General features: G+C 40.4%; 1 protein-coding gene across 1 annotated transcript in view; it reads left to right on the top strand.

The window, feature by feature from the left end:
- The window catches only part of MEP1A (meprin A subunit alpha), a 46,068-nt gene extending 27,488 nt beyond the window's left edge, over nucleotides 1-18,580 (top strand). The window contains exons 8-14 of the mRNA XM_003254204.4: nucleotides 4,679-4,900; nucleotides 5,764-5,913; nucleotides 8,775-8,990; nucleotides 12,434-12,898; nucleotides 13,971-14,144; nucleotides 14,640-14,940; nucleotides 18,424-18,580. Of these exons, the coding sequence (XP_003254252.1) occupies nucleotides 4,679-4,900; nucleotides 5,764-5,913; nucleotides 8,775-8,990; nucleotides 12,434-12,898; nucleotides 13,971-14,144; nucleotides 14,640-14,940; nucleotides 18,424-18,580 (1,685 nt within the window). The remainder of the gene's footprint in view (nucleotides 1-4,678; nucleotides 4,901-5,763; nucleotides 5,914-8,774; nucleotides 8,991-12,433; nucleotides 12,899-13,970; nucleotides 14,145-14,639; nucleotides 14,941-18,423) is intronic.
- The last annotated feature ends 2,137 nt before the right edge of the window (nucleotides 18,581-20,717 follow it).

Genomic DNA, 20,717 nt, shown 5'->3' with positions numbered 1-20,717 from the left:
CAGTGTTTTCATCAAAACTCTATCTAAAACTCTACTTTCCTGTCTTAATGAGGAAAGTGAATCCAGATATTAAAGTCATTTCTCTGGATGTGAAATCTCCTGTGCCTCTAGAAGGCTGTTTGAGGTTTAGTTGATTATTCCATGACTACAGGGCATACTCAAGAAGTATTTTTTTCACTTGCTTTACCAAATCAATAAAAAATGTTTAAAAACAAAAACAAAAAATAAATGCTTTTATCTGAAATAACACCCCAATTATGTTAATTCTGGCTAGTTATCTGGATTCTGATTAATCAAAGGTGAATGTTTTTTTCTTCCTTGTTTCTAAGCACCTTGCTTCTTCTGCCTCCACCTCATACTACGCAAAAGATAACAATTTTGTCTTACGTATTATTCAGTTATGTTATTCTAACAATTTCATTGTTCTTTAGGTTGTTTTGTTTTGTTTTGAGACAGAGTTTTGCTCTTGTTGCCCAGGCTGGAGTGCAATGGTGCGATCTCAGCTCACTGCAACCTCTGCCTCCTGAGTTCAAGCGATTCTCCTGCTTCAGGGAGGCAGATGGGATTATAGGTGTGCGTCACCACGCCTGGCTAATTCTGTATTTTTTAAGTACAGATGGGATTTCATCATGTTGGTTAGGCTGGTCTCGAACTCCTGACCTCAGGTGATGGGCCTGCCTTGGCCTCCCAAAGTGCTGGGATTACAGGCATGAGCCACCGGGTCTGGCCCTTACTTTCCTTAATTGTTTGAGACAATGAAGTAGAGTGCTTTTGAGTACACTAAAACATTTGTTGAGCAGCTTCCTGATGTGCTAGAAAAAAAAAAGTCAATGCTATGTTTCTGAAGATACTTAGTTTTTAAGAAGGAATTAGTGTAGAGAATGCAAAAACATTGTTTTTGGCAGTAAGAGATTAATGAAACTTTAATATATTTAAAATGCCTTAACTGTTTCCGGCATGGCTTTTATAAAACAAATAATAGCCTTGTGTAGGTATCTGTTTTATTTAGATCCCAATTTTATATGCGGATTCATATATTGCAGTGCATCTATAATAATTTTACTTTTGGGGGCTTGGAAGAACTGACCAAGCTTTAAAATTAAATATGAATCTTCAAAAGTTTTCTGCCAGGACTGTAATAGTTCATTTTGGAGTAAGATGGTCAATGATTTTCACATGAGATCAGGGTAGAGCGGGCTAATCAAAATCACCTGTGAGGTTTCTCATCCTGTGCCTTCCCGGTCTCTTATATTCTGGTAATTCTGTGAATGTGGATTGGTGTAGTAAGGAAGAAAACTGTAACTTATAATAGTCTAATAGGTCACCAGGTTTGAGCCTAACCACATACTCCAACCATCTTACCACCACCCACTGAACCAGAGGCCAGATAGCACTCTTCTTTGCCTCCCAGTCCAATCTAGAAAAGTTTTGGAGCATATTCACCCAGAGATGAAATAATAACTCAGACTTCATGTACCTATCTGTCAGTAGTAATTGTGTTATAACTGTGTGTGTGTAGAAGGATGAAGGAAATGGAGTAATAGGTCAAAGGACTGAATCTCTGATTGCACTACTCAGGGGACTATTAGACTTTGTCTATATTTGCCTGTAAGCCTCAATTTCTTACCTTCCTGTACATATACTTGGCTTTGATGAAAATTTTGTAAGAAAGCAGAAAACATTTCTATTTCCAAGTCTTATAGAAGACAATACTTAGTGCTTTTAAAATGGTTTTAGGCCAAATGAGGTTCCCTTTATCGGAGTGAGGGACATTTGCCAGGGTCAAGTGCAGACTTGCTCAGCTCTGGTTTGAGCACGGGTTGCTCAACACATATTTGCTCATCTCCTATCTGTGTTTTCATCAGGTACAATTTCATATATCTAAATTGCCTGCAACCACGGGAGAACTGTTCTCAAAAGAGACATCAAATCCAATAAGATTATCAACACAGGCAGTATTTTTTATCAGGGTAATTTATGAGTTTTATTGATTTAACTTTGGTCAATAACAAGCTTTCTGTTTAACTTAAGAAGACACTGTACTGGCAATGTAATTGTCTCCCAATGTCCATCTCCATTTCTTGAATCAGAATTGTGTTTTTGAAATTTCTTTCCTTATGCTAGGGAAAAAACTCAACTTTTGAGGTCTAGCAGGGGTTGACAAACTATAGTCCATGGGCCATATCTACTTCCTTTTGTAAATAAAGCTTTATGGAAACACAATCATAACCATTTGTTTAAGTATTGTATATGGCTGTTTTCGTGCTGCAATGGCAGAGTTGAGTAGTTACAACAGAGAACATATTTTCTATCTACTCTAGAACAGGTTTGCTGACTGACCCCTGGTTTACAGGATCGCATGCCCCGGATTACAGCCCCTTTTCAGCTCTCAGCTGTGAGTCCCTATCCTGTTCACTGTTGGGGGCCACTACCAACCTAGCACAGCTCTTAGTACATACTAGGCCCAACAAAAACATGTTTAATACATTTTTAAAAATTATTCAAAATATTTGTTTGCTAAGTATTCTCATAAGAATCCATGAGTAATACAGATTAAAATAATCTATTCTAACCTGATGGGATTTTTTGAGACAGGCTTTCTCTGTCTTCCAGGCTGGAGTGCAATGGTGCAATCTCAGCTCACTACAACCTCCACCTTCCGGGTTCAAGCGATTCTCATGCCTCAGCCTCCTGAATAGCTGGGATTACAGGCGTCCACCACCATGCCCAGCTAATTTTTGTATTTTTTAGTAGAGATGGGGTTTCACCATGTGGGCCAGGCTGGTCTCAAACTCCTGGCCTCAAGTGATCCACCCACCTCAGCCTCCCAAAGTGCTGGGATTACAGGTGTGAGCCACCATGCCCAGCCTCTAATCAGATGGTTTTATGGAAAATTAAGTAAAGCACATCCAGTGAGTTGAAAGTGCTTTGCTTCAGGTGCCACTGAGAGTTACCAAGAGATTGTAGACTCTTGATGCTCTTTACAATCTCATTACCTCAAATGACATCCTAGGACCAAGTACTCTGGAGGGATTAACTTTCCCCTTCCCTGTTAGGGCCATTGTTTCTTTTAGACCTGTCCCACCTTCAAAAATGCTTTGATCCCTGTCAAGTAATCCCCAATATAATCCCCATGAGTTGGGAGAATGAAACATCAGTATTCAGATTTTACAGTTAAAGCAAGATATTGCTCAAACGTGGTCTTGCTCCTCAGCTTTTCCAGAAGCATTCACACACTCCCTCCGGCACCTGCTGGAGCATTGCCTGGCCACACCACATTTCTGCAGTCCTGCATGTAGCTCTGTATGAGGCAGTTACATTTTCTTCTCTCTAACTGTTCAAAGTAACTGGATGAGGCCAGGCACGGTGGCTCATGCCTATAATCCCAGCACTTTGAGAGGCCAATGCAGGCGGATCACCTGAGGTCAGGGGTTCGAGACCAGCCTGGCCAACGTGGTGAAACCTCATCTCTACTAAAAATTAAAAAATCAGCCAGGCGTGGTGCCACGTGCCTGTAATCCCAGCTACTCAGGAGGCTAAGGCAGGAGAATTGTTTGAATCCAGGAGGCGGAGGTTGCAGTGAGCTGAGATCTTGCCATTGCACACCAGCCTGGGCAACAGAGCAAAAACTCTATCTCAAAACTAAACAAGTAAACAAACAAAAAGTGACTGGACAAGGAGCTAGAGAAGGAGAAGAATATGAGGATGGGAAGTTATGACTGGAAGAGTTAGCCACATTTGCATTCAGTTTTCCTATCACTACACAAGAAGAAAATCAAAAAAATCTGCAATCCTTTCCATTAATGCAGCCCAAACGGTAAATTCCTGATGGTTATTAGTCAATTCAAAGACCCTCTGATCAGTTATTTTGTTCAGCTTTTAACATTGCAGCACATCTTATCTCACTTTCACTAATCTCAGAAAAATATTTACCTTTCCTCTTTTGATAGGAAAATAAGTTTTCTTCTTCCTATTTTATTTTTGTTCTCCATGAGGCTATTTCTGAAACAGAAGGATGTGAGCCTTGATTGACAGGATCCCCTGTCTTGCTTTCAGCTGCTTACCTTTCCCTCTGCCCCGCAGATTTCCTTCTCCTAACCCGTGAAGAGTAAGCCAGGTACAGCTCTGGGCAGACTCAGTGGATGAGGTACTTGGCTGTTAGAACGATGTGCCTTGAACATAATCAATTGTGAACATTTTCCTGAATTCAAAGATTATTTTTCCTGTCATTTGGAATAACTTCCTCAGCTTTGCTATTTTACCTTCTCTTTCTGAAAGTCTTACACACACATACACACACACAGATACACATATATTTATATATATTTATAATGTATCTTTGGTGTAAACATGTACATATATTTAGTAATTTCTAATATTTATTTAAATTTACAATATGTATTGTATAGTTGTTACAATATTATATATGTTATTGTATATTAATATATTAACTAATAATAATGATGCATAGTAATTTTACATTATATTGTTTATAAAATATAATTTATATTTAAATAAATCTATTAATATATATAAATTATATATTTAAATAGATCTATTTATATATATTTAAATATAACTATTTTCCTTTTTTGGAGGGTCTCTGGGTATCTAGTCAAACAGCAGCATGGGGAAAATAACATGACTGAGAAGGACTTGCGGATTCTCTCCCTAACAGGTTACCAGCACAACTTTGACACCTATGATGATAGCTTAATCACAGACCTCAATACACCCTATGATTATGAGTCTGTGATGCACTACCAGCCTTTCTCATTTAACAAGAATGCAAGTGTTCCCACCATCACAGCCAAGATCCCTGAGTTTAACTCCGTTATCGGACAGCGCCTGGATTTCAGTGCCATTGATTTAGAGAGGCTGAACCGAATGTACAATTGCAGTGAGTATCTCAGTTTCTGAGAACTTGGTAAACTAGCCTCAGCAGAGATTCCCTCAGCCTTAGAGATTTCCTTTACATTTTCCTTTACTCTTCTTTAATGTACTAGCTAAAAGAATAAGAACAAACTGCATAACTTTTGTTGGTCTACCTCTTGACCCATTTGTTTAAGTATTTTCTATGGCTGTTTTTGTGCTACAATGGCAGAGTTGAGTAGCTAAAAACAAAAAACAAACAAACAAACAAAATTGTAACACCAACCTTACAGGATGGTTATAAAAACCAATTATGTAGTTGTGTTTTGTAAAGTCAAAGTACTGGACAAATGTAAGGAGTTGTTATTGTCTAGCTTCTTTTGCTTCTTTTGGAGGATGCATTATTACGTAAAGGTCAAGATAGGTGATGGACTTGAAAGCATTTTGTATCCTGTAAAACTCTTTACCTACGTTAGTTATTCATAATCTAATCCTCTGGGGCAGGGTGTTTGCTAAAGATGATCCCACTAGCCCTTAGAGATAAAATGTTTGATTCTGTTCAATAAGTATGCACAAAAGACCTACTAACTGCAAAGCCAAGTATTATAGGTATCTTGCTCTTGATCTAAAGGAGTTTATGGTTGGTATTTACATAGCAGAGAATGATTATAGATTTTTTTTTATCTTGACTCTGTGAGGTAGGTAGGGCTGTGTCTATATTAGCAAGTACTAAGATTTGATGACAGTAAGATTTGCATTTGAGAAAAAGTCAAGATAACAAGCTTGTGAGCCTGTTGTAGCTGAACAAGGAGGTTTTAATGGCTTAAGACATTAGCTATTCAGAATGACTATCTTTCATTTTTAACCAGATGATAAAAATATCATTTGCAGCCACAACTCACACTCTTTTGGACCACTGTACTTTTGAGAAGGCAAACATCTGTGGAATGATTCAGGGCACCAGAGATGACACTGACTGGGTCCATCAGGACACTGCTCAAGCTGGAGAAGTGGATCACACCTTGTTGGGACAATGCACAGGTCAGTGAAAGTGGAAAGCAAACACGTTGATGTGGTTCACCAGGTTCAATTAGGTTATGCCAGCCACTATGTTTTGCCTCAGTCAGAATGTTAGTTACCAAACTTGAAAATCTGAGCAAGGACAAAAAACATTTCTCATATCTTCATTATTAACTCAATAAAAAGCATCCAGTCTCTGGGCACGCAAAAGAAAGATGCATTTAAGCAAAACTGATATTGGTATATGATTGATAAGATAAAACCTCATAAATAAAGGCAATGTCTCTAGAGCCACACCCTCCTACAGAAATACAATGTGAGTCACATATGTAATGTAGAATTTTCTAGTGTCTACGTGAATCTGGCTCTGTGGCACAATGGATGACACCTGAGACTTTTAATACCTCCATGAAAAAGTAAAAGAAAACAGGTGAAATTAATTTTAATAATGTATTTTTAACTCAATATATCCAAATAGTAGCATTTCAACATGTAATCAATATAAAAGTTATTATGAGATGCTTCACATTTTGCAGGCTAAGTATTTTAAACTTGACACATATTTCACTCCTACAGTACCTCTCAGTTTGCACTGGCCACAATTCAAGCACTCAATAGCCACATAGGTTTGGTAGCCACTGTAATGGATAGCATAGCTTCAGATACTTCCTATATATGGTGTAGTGAAAAAGACAGACCTGGTTTGAATAGAGCTTCACCACTTACTAACTGTGACCACAGGAAGTTGTTGTCATGTGTGTGCTTTTTCTAAAAGTCTTGGCTTTTGCAAGCCTCTGTAAACATCAAGATATTGATATCTACTTCACAGTGACAATGGAAGAAGATAATGCATACAAAGCCCCCACCTGTAGACCAGCAGCTTCACTCCCCATTTTTCCATCTTCCCTTTCTCTCCAGAGGTTCCATTTATTTTGTTTTTCTATTTTAGCCTTCTAGTATTCTGTGCCTGCCATTGAAATCATTTTAACCATATTTGGAAGCAGGTGAGGTTACAGATTCTTATGGCTTTTTAAAGACTAGACTATTGCGAAGTCACTTAGTCCATAACCGTCTGAGAGTTGGTGAGATTCCCTTCCCAGAAGGAACATAGCCTGTCACCCAGATACCAGGCCACCACAGGGAATGTCAGAGGTGATAAGCCACTGACACTTTTCCTCCATCTTTGGAAAAGGGTAAAAGTTTCTGTCACAGATCAGATTATCAAACATATCATCCCAAGTGTCCAAAGGTTGATCCACGCCTGAAGTGCTCTTTAAATTTCCATTGTAGCCTCTAAGCCAACCTATTCTGTGGGCTTGCTGCTAGGCTAATGTACAATTGCCAGCTAAACACAAAGGTGATCTTTATTGTGAGAGGAATCTGCTGAAAAAATGTTCTAGTAAGAGAAAAGGACCACAGCCCAGAAGAAAGTTCTGGAAAAGCTGTATAAGGTTAACTTGAGCAGCTATTATGCTTCTTTCACAAGAGGTATTTAATGGAACATGTCCCTCTGCTAGAGAGCTCTTGCATAGTTACAGGTGGATGCGTAGACATGAAGAGCTTGAAGGATCCGTTGGGAGGATCCCTCCCATTCAAAACCCATGGAAATAAACACCTAGGTATTGGCAGAGCTGGGGATAATTCAGACCTCCTGAGTTCTGGGCTTGAATTATTTGACTCTCAATTCATGTTTCATAATACACCTGGGCTAGAATTCCTGAGTAAGAATTACCTAGAAACCTTTTTAGCCTCGTGCTCTCTTTTTTTTTTTTTTTCTAACCCAGGCATTCAATATATAATTATAATTCAGAGGTCTCAGGCAAGTTCAAATATTGAGAAGAAGATACAAGGGAATATAATTTGCCCTGATTTAATATTAAAGTCGTTTGATATTTTAAGCTTGGTGGGAAGCTTATTTAAACCATCATTGCTTGCTGCTGATATGAAAGGCAAGTGCCTCAGTGTGAGGCAGGATGAAGCTGGGAGCATCACGGAGCAACGCTGGAGTACCCACTACTATACTGTACACTCACTTCACTTTTATCTTGCGAAATGTTTTGATTGAAGCATTTTGATATGGCTTTGAGTGTTGGAACACAGTATAAAGAACCTCTTCATATGCAAGAATTTTTCATTGTGCTTGACTTTGACGAGTGTGTGGTTTACCAAATGGTACATTTGTTTGGCTGCTTGATTGTTCTTAGGGGAAAGAGTTTTGAGATATCTGAGTCAGGTAAACCCTATCTCTGGCACTAATGTAGACACTTTTCACTCTCTTCAGTGTCCTTCCAATGCCTTCCTTTACATTCAAGGGAAATTTCCATTTAGTCTGTAATGTGTCCTGAATAGCCCTTCTTATAATATAGTAAAGATTATTTTTTTGCCACTGACAATACACCCAGTTATTAGGCTAGCAACAGGGGAAACTGAACCCTTATCATTGTCAATGTTTAAAACCAAATCCTAAATCTTTGAATTCCAGTGTCTTATACAACGACCAGACCAACCCAACTCTTTTCCTTGGAATGAATCTCTAATTTAAACAATGAAGTCAATGAGAAAAATAGAATTCATCTCACAGACACCAAATTCCGTCAAACATTGCTGGAAGCCTGTGTTTCTTTAAGTCAGAGGTATATATCTCACAATCTTGGAACAAAGGCAATCAAACTCAACAGTGGAGAGCAAGCGTTAGCCAGTGACTAAGTCCATTGAGACAGAGAATATTTACTGACAAATGTCCTTCTTTTTCTTTTCCTCTGAAGAGTTCTAGCTTTTGCTGCCTGGACAATGGCTGTGGTTCACTATTTCACTGTGTTTGGGTGACAGCACCCTGGGGTGTGGGAAGCCAGATGTGTGATGTTTGGCTGCTCTTTTCATAGGTGCCGGCTACTTCATGCAGTTCAGCACCAGCTCGGGGTCCGCGGAAGAGGCAGCCCTACTGGAGTCTCGGATTCTTTACCCGAAGAGGAAGCAGCAGTGCCTGCAGTTTTTCTATAAAATGACAGGAAGTCCCTCAGACAGACTCGTTGTCTGGGTCAGGAGGGATGACAGCACAGGCAATGTTCGCAAGCTGGTGAAGGTGCAGACTTTTCAAGGTACTTAGAGGCATTCACACGAGGAATGGATTGGGTTAAAATCTGGGATCCTGCTTCTTCTCCTCCTTCCCTCTTTCCTCCTATTCCTCTTTCTTCTCTCTCTCCTCCTTTTCCTCCACCCACTTCCTCCTCTTCTCAGAGCCTATCATAATGTATGGCATGTTTTAATTACTCTATGAATGTTTTAACCACTGAGAAATTAGAAGCAGTATCTTGGGCTTAGGTAGGGATGAAATATACTTTTGTAAGAAGCCAATCAGAATATACAAATCCAGTTTTCACTAGAAATTTAGAGAAAGCAAAGGCCAAGCCTGAGAAAATGGATGGTTCAGGAGCGGAGATAAGAAGGTAAAAGACCTGTGGGAATTGATGCTACTGGAGAGAGAGTAGTTAAATAGTTGACCAGCTCACGCCTGGAATCCCAGCACTTTGGGAGTCCGAGGTGGGTGGATCACACGGTCAGGAGATTGAGATCATCCTGGTCAGCATGGTGAAACCCCGTCTCTACTAAAAATGCAAAAATTAGCCGGGCGTGGTGGCACGCGCACATGTAGTCCCAGCTACTTGGGAGGTTGAGGCAGGAGAATTGCTGGAACCTGGGAGGCGGAGGTTGCAGTGAGCCAAGATTGCACCACTGCACTCCAGGCTGGTGACAGAGCAAGACTCCATCTAAAAAAAAAAAAAAATTGACCATAGTGTTTTGCATCTGTTTCAGAAAAACAAATGATATCATTATTTAATATGCTGAAGTAACTTGAAGCCTACTTGTGAAGTTGGTGGCAAATAAGTCATTGGTATATGTTAACTTCCTATAATAACTAACATGTTCCTAAGTGTCACTTTGTATATTTATATAAGAAGGTCAGCATGTAAACGATTATAGATAGAGAAACTTTTTGTTGAAAAGTAAGAAGGCTTGTCTCCCTTTTCCTAGTTATGAACGAACCACTACCACAACAAAAGAAAGCAAATACTTTGTTTATAACCCTGGATCTTGATTGATGGCCAAATTATCCTAGCATCCAACTGCCTACCTTAGCATTTAATTTATCAATTGAAATGAGTCCAGAGAAAGGAATTATTTTTTATATATCTGCTTCTCTTGAAGGAGAAACTTTCCTTAGAGGTCACTTGTAAGAACAGGTGCCCAAATCGCCTATATCCAAGCCACTCTGTGGGCTGCCTGAGAACTCTACACATCACAGTTTGGAGGGGTTCACTTTTCTGGTTGAAATTTATCATAGTTTATACGATGAAAGGATGACAGCTAGATACTCTTTAAGAGTTGAGGATGTGTTATGTTACCAAGGATTGTAAATATTTAATGAGAAAATGAGTTAGAGTTTCAATAATATTGATGGGACCTATTATCACTCACTTTCATCTAAAGCTAAAAGTGTTACTTCTAAGCACAAAATCAATCAAGCAAACATCCCATGTTTAGTTTAGTTTCTTACACTGCTGTGCTTTGTGTTTCATTGAATTCAGAGTATGCCTGTTTACGTTCCCTGGGAACACTGTATGAATGGGTTTTTTAAGTAGTCTGTTCTGATACTCGTTTGTTAATGAAACTTTTCAAAAAGGTTAGTTGAATATCACTTAGTGTTGTTTATGTGATATTCAACTTAAGACAGTTGCAACCAATTTGAATAGCTTTTAAGTTTTGCAAAATGTATATTTTGACCAAAACACTTACACACAAAATGTGTCCACATGCATATCTGTATATAATATATGTTACATACATAATGCTTATATACAAACTTACATGAAAAATGTTTGCATACAACTATGTGTGTGTACACACACATGCACACACACACGTTTTTACTGAGTCCGGGACTTCCTTAGAGATGACAATTCTGAACTAACAGGGATTAAATTTGTCTCAAACAATCTTAGTAGCATTATTGCCTGACTGATTTAGGGCGGCCCCGTGGAAGCATGTAAACGAAACCGTCTTAATAATTTCATAGACGAATCTCTGCCTATATGGTATAGCCTCTTGGGTCTCCTTCCCAGTGCCAAATTCCCCCATCTCAACCTCATTTTGACATCTTATATTAAGAAAAAACAAAGCAGGTACTCATCAGCAAGAACAGAATCCTGTTCTCTTGACAGAATTCCCATGATCTATAACCTGCTGGATAAATACTTCAAATCCTATATTTCTGTTCCTATTCCTAGACTTTCTGGCACCTATTACCCTTCAAGGCCATGTGTCTTCCACTAGGCTGCTGTGCTCTCCCCAGGAGATGGCAGCTGCGTAGATTTGTATGTTACAGAGGTGGTTGTGTGCCTTCTCTACCTCTCTCCTATGTTCCCATGTAACCTAACCACACAGGCCATAATCAGCTCCACCCTGAGAAACAGAACATTGTTAGACCCGTCCCTTGAAGTTGTCCTTAGAGAGAATGGCCTGAAAACAAAGGGAGATTAAAAGTCTTCTCCTTTTCGGGGAAAGTATAGTTCTGTAAGCAGATTTCGGGTTAGAAGACACAGAAGGAAAAGACACTCATCTGTAGGAACTCAGTTTAGCCAACATGACTTCCACTTGGAAGCATTTTTCCTCTCCTCTTCAAGCCCAGCTCTAGGGAATATCCTGTGCAAAAATATCAGTGTAGGCGCATCTCTTTGCGGAATTGAGTTGCTGTGCTTTCGCAGTTTCCTCTCTCCAGTACCCCCAAGCTCCTGTCTGGCATCTTATGCTGTTCAACCCAGGATCCTATGTTCTAGAACAGCCTTCACACCATCTTTCCTCAGCTCTTAATTCAAATGTCCCACTTCCAGTTCATGCTCAGAGAAAAAGCAAGTAGACCTAATCTTTATTAGAATGTGAATTTCTGGACAATAGTACTCTCTTTGGCTTACTTCGCTCCCCTGCATGGTGGACTTTCAGATAATATAGGGAAGAGAAAAAAGTCTAGATGTTGGAGAGGGAGTCAGTTTCAGGTAGGGAAGATGCAGTCAGTCCTACAGGTTATTATCTGCTCTTCAGCATTCCTTATATCTCTCTGGCAACAAGTGACAGGTCGGACCATATGGAGTTACTATTTTTTTGACTTTTGGCTTAGAAAATGGCTATTTTATACGATTCAGCCTAACATTTGGGTATTCATTGCTAACATTAGGGGTTACAGTTGAACCAGCCAACCCAGGAGGAAATCCAGAACCTGGATTCTTATACTGATAGTGGAAAACAAATTCATGGTTAAGATTTGAATGTGAATTTTAAAATAAATCATAGTATTTTAAAAAACCATTTTTCCTTATTAGATATGTAACTTTGGAAAAGTTACTTAAGCAGTTTATAATAGTATATAGGGCTGTTGTGAGGTTTAATGAGATCATTTATGGAAAGCACACGGCACTGTGCCAAACTCATAGTAAGTACTCATTAAGTGTTGGCCACAATTCTCATCAGCCTTGTTCTCTGTCCTCAGGAGATGATGACCATAACTGGAAAATTGCCCATGTGGTGCTCAAAGAGGAACAGAAGTTTCGCTACCTTTTCCAGGGCACAAAAGGCGATCCTCAGAACTCAACTGGGGGAATTTACCTGGATGACATCACTCTGACAGAAACCCCCTGCCCCACAGGGGTCTGGACAGTGCGGAATTTCTCCCAAGTCCTTGAGAACACCAGTGAAGGGGACAGGCTTCAGAGCCCTCGATTCTATAATTCAGAGGGATATGGTTTTGGGTTAACTTTATACCCAAATGGCAGAGAAAGCTCTGGCTACTTGAGACTTGCTTTTCACGTGTGCAGTGGGGAGAACGATGCTATCCTGGAGTGGCCGGTAGAAAACAGACAGGTGATAATTACCATCCTCGACCAGGAGCCTGATGTCCGGAACAGGATGTCCTCAAGCATGGTGTTCACCACCTCGAAGTTGCACACATCTGCAGGTGGGTGGTTTCAGTGTAAATAAGAACTGCCCCCTTGAACCAGAGAGGCCCACAGATGTGATTCTGTGGTGCAAGAAAGAGTAACGTTCTCCTCACATCGTCCGCTTGGGAATACCAATAACATAGGCGTGTTGGAGTTTCAAGTCAAGATTTTCAATGCCATCACATCCTACTTCCCTTTCCTTAATTCACTCATCAGACATCTATTGAGGGCTTACCATGTGCCAAACTCAGTGCTAGGTACTTAGAATACAAGTGAATCAGGTGATCCCTGCCTCATTGAGCTCACTGTGATTGAGGAAACAGATACTGCTAATCATTTATCAAATATTTGGAACTTGCTAGGCTCTGTGCAGAGCTAATGTACTTACTCTTAAAATAGTACTCAATGTTACTATGTTCATGAAGTAAACTTACATCCGTAAAGAAATGGGCAAACTATATATATATTTTTTTGAGATGGAGTCTCGCTGTGTTGGCCAGGCTGGAATGTAATGGTGCAATCTCGACTCACTGCAAACTCCACCTCCCAGGTTCAAGCAATTCTCCTGTCTCAGACTCCAGAGTAGAGACGGTGTTTCACCGTGTTGCCCAGGTTGGTCTTGAACTCCTGAGCTCAGGCAATCCACCCGCCTCGGCTTCCCAAAGTGCTAGGATTACAGGCGTGAGCCACTGTGCCTGGCACTAATTTTTTTTTCAGAAGAGAAGACCTAAGCCTTAGAAGAAAGAAGCTGTAGCTGTCCCTCTCTTTTCATTAAGAAAGTCACTCAGTAGCAGACAACTGATCACTCAGAGCTGTGATTCTCTGCCTCTCCCATCTTTCTTTTTTTTTTTTTGTCTTTTTTTTAATTTTTTTTATTTTTTTATTTTTTATTTTTATTATACTTCCATCTTTCAATTCTGAATTGCAATTCTCCTGGAAAGAGTAAATAGCCTAATTTTTTTCCAACACGTTTTTTATTTTTATATTTATTTATTTCTGATTCACAAAGCCCTGTATCCTCATTAAAGACAAACTGGAAAGTGAAGTCTAAAGAGGTAATGTGATTTTATGTTACCTACAACTTTGCAGTGATAAATGACACCTGCATCTGGGACAGGCCGTCCAGGGTGGGAACCTACCATACGGACTGTAATTGTTTTAGAAGCATCGACATGGGCTGGAGTGGTTTCATCTCCCACCAAATGCTGAAAAGGAGGAGTTTCCTGAAAAATGATGACCTCATCATGTTTGTGGACTTTGAAGGTACTTTTGTTGGTCTTCCTGAGTAAATAATCCTATGCTCTTGGCACTCTACTGATTTGATCCTGATTTTAAAGCACACATGGAGGGTGGGGCAGGGGTTAAAAAAATGTGTTGTAGGAGAACCACATTTTATTCAATTGGTCAAGGACTCACATCTTTATTTTAACTGTCCTTGAAAGAAACTGAAATTTTAGTGTCATCTTTTTGATAATTTTATCAGAGGTAACAGTTCACTGATTTCAATTTAGCTTCCATCAGTCTATCCATGCTAACTTTATGCTTCGTTTTGCAAATTCAATAAATAAAACTGTGACTGGATTACTTTAAAATAAAAATAGCTAATACTGTGGGAATCAGCTGGATTCAAAGCCACTTTCCCATGTCACTAGGGGTGATGGGAGATAGAAGCCGGCTGGGGAACTTTCAACAGAAGTGGGAGTTAATTTAGTCAGTTACTAATCCTGGATCTTCCTCATGACCCTCTATTTCCTGAAGATATCACCCACCTCAGCCAGACTGAAGTTCCCACTAAAGGCAAAAGACTGAGCCCCCAAGGCCTCATTCTTCAAGGCCAGGAGCAGCAGGTCTCCGAAGAAGGTTCGGGAAAGGCCGTGTTAGAGGAAGCCCTGCCTGTCAGCCTGAGCCAGGGGCAGCCCAGCCGACAGAAGCGGTCAGTGGAGAACACAGGCCCCCTGGAGGACCATAACTGGCCACAGTACTTCAGAGACCCATGTGACCCAAACCCTTGCCAAAATGACGGCATCTGTGTGAACGTGAAGGGGATGGCGAGCTGCAGGTAGGCTCTGTGGCTGGGGAGACAGGCAGGCCAGCAGACCCGGGCCGCGTGCATGCTTACTCCTGGTAAAGGCTGCTGTTTGCAGAGTAGGGCGAAGACTACCTCAGATGGTCAACTGAATGCGGTTTTCTTTGACTCTACAAAGGTGTGCCCTGGATTCATGGGCTTATGCTGCCAGGACAGAGGCGTCCCAGGTCACCTTGTCTCTTGACTTTCACCTCTTTTCCTCCTCTGGGGTATTGTCAACAGCATCTTGGATGTTGTTGGAATTTCTAACTCTAACAACACCCAAGATGGCTTCTAGCCTAGGGACTTTCTACTCCGTGAGAGTGGGTCTCAAGACCCAGCTTAAATCTTTACTGACTACAGATGTTATTATTAGTTCCTAATGATTATTAGTTCTATAGTCTGTCATTTACACTGTACTATTATTACAATTATATTTTCAATAATAGTAGTAAGAACACCTGATATTTCTGACCCCTTGTTATGCATCATGTAGTCTCCTGAGCATCTTACACGCATGATCTAAATTCATTCCCACTGCCACCTGTGACATAAGGGCTCTCCTTATCCCCATTTAGTGTATCAAGAAGTTGAAGCTTAGAAAGATTAAGCAATTTATCTAAAATGTACCCAGATAGAAAATGCTGAAGCTGGGACTTGCATCTAGGTCTGTCTGGCAGCACAGTTTGCTATATTTAATAGTTCTTTTTACAATGTTTGCTTGCATAAAACCCTAAAAACTGTTTCACAAAAGGAGGTATGTGATGACAGAAACAATAGTTCCATTTGAACAGTAGCAGATGTAGGAGCTATTCTGCCTGCCCCAAAAATTTACATTTCTTCTGAGTTCTTTTTAGTCTCCTTATTTTTTCTTTTTGTAGCTTTTATTTTGAAATAATTTTAGACTTACAGATACAATGCGAAAATACTACAGAGGCTTTCTCTATACCATTCACCCAGCTTTCCCTAATGTTAGCATATTACACAAACCGTAGTACAATTAGCATAGCCAAGAAATGAACATTGGTACAATGCTAGTAGATAAATTACAGGCCTTATTCAGCTCTTCCCAGTTTTCCCACTGATGTTCTTTTTCTATTTCAGGATCCAATTCTGGATCTCACGTTACATTTAGCTTTTATGTCTCCTGTCTCCTAATCCCCTCCATTTTGGGACAATTCTTCAGTTCTTTCTTGTCTTTCATTACCTTGACAATTTTGAAGATTACTGGTCAGGGAATTTTTTTTTTTTTTGGTTCATCTTGTTCTCTCATGATTAGATTGAAGTTTCACATTTGTGGCAAGATTAGTAAAGATGTCCTATGCCTCCTGTCTGCATCACGTGAGCAGGTACATGATGCCTATACATGTCATTACTGGTGATGTCAACCTTCATTATCTGGCCAACAGCATGTCCACCAGGCCTCTCCACTGAAGAGTTACTATTTCTCCCTCTGTAATTAATACGTATATTGGGAGAGATATTCCAAGACCATGGAGACATCCTGCTTTTCCTCAAATCCTCACACGCTAATTTCAGCATCTATTGACACATCCTGCTGCAATACTCACCACTGAGATCTTCTAATGTTGATTTCCTATGTCCTTCACATTCATGAATTAGAATTCTTCTGTAAAGAAGAATGGCCCCTTCACCCCGTTAATTTGTTTATGCGTCTGTTTATTTACATCACGAAGGAATCATAAACATTTATTTTATTCAGTGGGCTCTGTAGCAATAATTTCCTGATTTATTTTGTTGCTTCTATTGTCCCAGCTTTGGCCTTTGGGAGCTCTTCCAGGTTGGCTCCTGTGCTCTTTCAACATCAGATTTTATGAACACAATGTTACTTTCTGGCACCATAGCATGCTCTAGGCTCATCTTTTATTTTTCCTGCCCCACCCGTAGAATCAATCACTCTTCCAAGAAGCCCTCTGGTTCCTTTTATTGGGAAAGGCCCATCTGTTTCTGGGCTCCAAAGCCATGGGTCTGCATATCTTTGCCTGACAGGCCCTTAGATGCCAGATTTCATTATGTGCCCCCAACAGGCTTCATCCTTCCCAGGCGAAGGGATGCCAGGGTTGCCACTTGTATGTCAGCCTCTACTCAGCCAAACTATTCCTCTCCTAGAAACCTGCAGCTGAGAGTTGGCAGAATAAGTTTTTCCAAGGTAACACTAGGGGATATCACTAAGTTGTGTTTAGAGGGGACTGGGTCAGAAAAAAATGAAATAAACTTGCTATTACTCACTGATTTCTAAGAAGTCAATTCTCAGGATAGAGATGAGGCCTTGAAAGGTAAAATCATTCAGGATTAGTAAAAGAAAATGCTGACTTCTTCTTCCTTTTTTTTTTTTTTTGAGACAGAGTTTTGCTCTTGTCACCCAGGCTGGAGTGCAATGGCATGATTTCAGCTCACTGCAACTTCCACCTCCCGGGTTCAAGCAATTCTCCTGCCTCAGCCTCCTGAGTAGCTGGGATTACAGGTGCCCACCACCATGTCTGGCTATTTTTTTTTCTTTTTTTGGTATTTTTAGTAGAGACGAGACCATCTTGGCCAGGCTGGTTTCGCCATCTTGGCCAGGCTGGTTTTGCCATCTTGGCCAGGCTGGTCTCAAACTCCTGACCTCAGGTGATCCACCCAGCCTCCCAAAGTGCTGGTATTACAGGCGTGTGCCACCGTGCCCAGCCAGAAAATGCTGACTTCTGATTGTTTCACTCTGCCCTTTAGAATTCTGCTGAGTAGACCTTCTAGTGGGAATGTTTGAAACAAAGGCTGGAATTGTTACAAAGGTATGGATGAGACACTACCAGTTATATGCCTTGGTTATGAGAGTAGTTGATCTTTATACCAGACAACGTTAAGAAACAAAACTAAGGGCTGGCCATTATGTGCTTACTCTGTGTCAAATACCTTGATAAGTACAGTGTCCTCATTATCTCATGTGAACTTCAGGGCAACCTTGTGAGATAGTGACAGTACACTAACCTTACAGCAACACTTTATTTGATATTATTTAGAAGTTTTCAAGCTACCACTGATGCTCTAAGTCGGACTGTACCTGGGGAATTTCCTTTGTAGCTTGTATTCTTAGCCAGTGTCAGGCAATGTATTCCTTTAAGTGTCTCAGACCTTCCTCCTGAATGCTTGGTGGCTGAGAATCCTGGATCTGGAGGCATACCTCTTGAGATTAGATTTCAAGTGTGAAACGCTTACTAACAATGTGACCTTGAGCAAATTATTTAACCTTCCTGTAAGATGAAGATGATGAGAATGGCCAAGTAATAGCCTCCACCTCAAAGGGTTGTTGCAGAGTTAAATTAGTTGGTTCATATACAGCACTTGAAATGGGACCAGGCACCATGTGGACCTGCTCAGTGAGCGTTTGCTGTTTTTATTGCTGTGGAGATGAGTGTTGCTAGGAGGCACCTGAGGCCTGGGTAGTTCCCACACTCCCTTCATGTCCTTTTCCCTCAGGTGCATCTCTGGACACGCTTTCTTCTACACGGGGGAGCGCTGTCAGGCCATGCAGGTGCACGGCAGCGTCCTGGGCATGGTGATCGGAGGCACGGCTGGCATGATCTTCTTGACCTTCTCCATCATCGCCATCCTTTCCCAAAGGCCAAGGAAGTGACCTGCCTGTTGGCATTGGCCAGACCACAGCAGCACCTCCTCCATGCAGGCCTTACCTTCCCATGGTCAGTGCAGTTTGGGGCAGCTTTTTTATCAGCCTTGCTTTGGATAGGACCTCCAAGGACTAAGGCCTCCAGCCCCATGTGTGACTCTTGTCATCTTTCTGCCCCACATAATTCTGTTACTTTGCGCTATGTGCTCCTAATGCATCTAGTGTGTCCTGTGACAACACTCACCATGCTTCATTGTAAATCACTTGTTTCATTGTCTTTCCTATAGACTGTAAGCTCCATGAGGGCAGGCACATGTTCTCATTGACCATGCTCGTCTCAGTGCCTAGATGCATGGCTGGCACATTGTGGGCACTCAACAATGGTTGAATGAATAAAACAATAAATCAATTAATAAGATATAGAAACTCTCATTTATATTGCAGATTGAATATATATGATGAAATTCATATGTTGAATATGTTAGAATCAAATACTCATTTTTTCATTAGACACAGTAGTGTCATTACTCTTTTAAGATCTTGTTAAAGATTTCAAATAAACGTACTTCTGGGCAGCCAGGCTTCAGAGAATTTGCTTTCCTCTGAGATTCTAAGAGAAGGCCTTTAATAAATTTAATAAATATTGAGTTAGCACCTTCTTTGTATCTGGTATTTTATGTAAGCGTGGGTGTGCATGTGTCTGTTGAAGGGTGGGGGTGTTCAAAAGCTCTTTCCCAGATCTTTTAAGTTTAATAGTATATTTTATAGCTATTTATGTACAACATTATCATTTTAACAAACTGAAGGTATCAGAGAACTTTAAAGAAGTATTTTTAGATATGCTTTCTTTCCATAGTTCCTAAGGAGATAAAATCTAGCTGGGGCAAGGAAGTTCCAAGATAGATCAAGTGAAAAAAAAAAAAAAAAAAAAAAAAGCTAAAGTTTCTGTACCCAATCAGCAATGAGTCAGCTCAGGAAGTTTAATAAACGAAAAGATTTTAAGGATTCCGAGTGGTCCTTTAAGTTATAAGGTTTCTTAAGTAGAGAATTTATGACAATTTTGTAGAGTTAAAATGCACTGGAAACAAAATGAGAGATTAACAAGAGTTTCTTTAATGCAAAGGTATGAGAACGATGTGTAGCAAGTGAAAACAGCACCCCTGAGGGCAATAACTCTCAAACTTGAGGTGCACCTGTATCCCAGGGAGGACTGATTAAAACAGATTACAGGGCCCCACACCCAGAGTTTCTGGGTCAGTAGATCTAGGGTGGGATCTAAGAATGTGCATTCTTAAATGTGCCAGGATCTAACAAGATAAAAGAATGTGCCAGAATCTAATAAGTTTCCAGGCCATGCTGCTACTGCTACTGACTCCCCCACAACCCCCACCTTACAGACACCTTGAGAACCACTGCTCCAGTGGATAGAAAACAGGTCTGGAAGCCAAGCATCCTAGCTGCAGGCTTGGATTGCCCATCCAGCTAGCTGGGTAATTTTAGTAAGAAATCATTTAAGCTCTTGATCTTAGTTTACTAACTTGTCAAATGCAAATAATAGCTGACTATCTCCTTCCACATGACTTTACCACTTACAGAGTAGCAGCGTAATACAATGGGATAATGAATATGAACCTATCTTAGAGTTTAATATGTATGAAAATATTACTATTCAATGTTCAGACTAGATAGGAAGCTATCCTGTCACCAGCCCAGTTGTATTATCTCCAAAGACCAGATTGGAAAGGGATTCCAGCTTTGTTTCTCACTGTGCTTCACAGTCCTGCAAACCCTCCACTAACCTCACAGTTAGGCCTAAAGAAAGCCATGCCCTTAACACTCTGCTCAGTATCTGACCTCAGAAGTGAACTCTAGGCTTTGTTGCTGCTGCTGCTATTATTGTCCTTTTGTTTTATTAAAAGGAGCATGCTGTGGTCTGTCTCACATGGAAAGGCCCCAAGCCCAAACCAGTCACAACATTTCTTTAATACATGAGTTTCTCTCTGGAGGAAGCAGAAGCTCAAATTTCAAAGATAACCTAGTATTTTCATCTTGTACTGCAAATTAAAACTGCTAGGTCAAAATAATGATAAGGAGGTACCAGAATGAGGGTAAAGCATTTTGATATTTATTTCTCTCTAGATTCTCA

The sequence above is a fragment of the Nomascus leucogenys genome, chromosome 22a (genome assembly GCF_006542625.1).
Source record: "Nomascus leucogenys isolate Asia chromosome 22a, Asia_NLE_v1, whole genome shotgun sequence".
Taxonomy (NCBI): domain Eukaryota; kingdom Metazoa; phylum Chordata; class Mammalia; order Primates; family Hylobatidae; genus Nomascus; species Nomascus leucogenys.
This window is presented reverse-complemented; position numbering and strand designations above follow the sequence as displayed.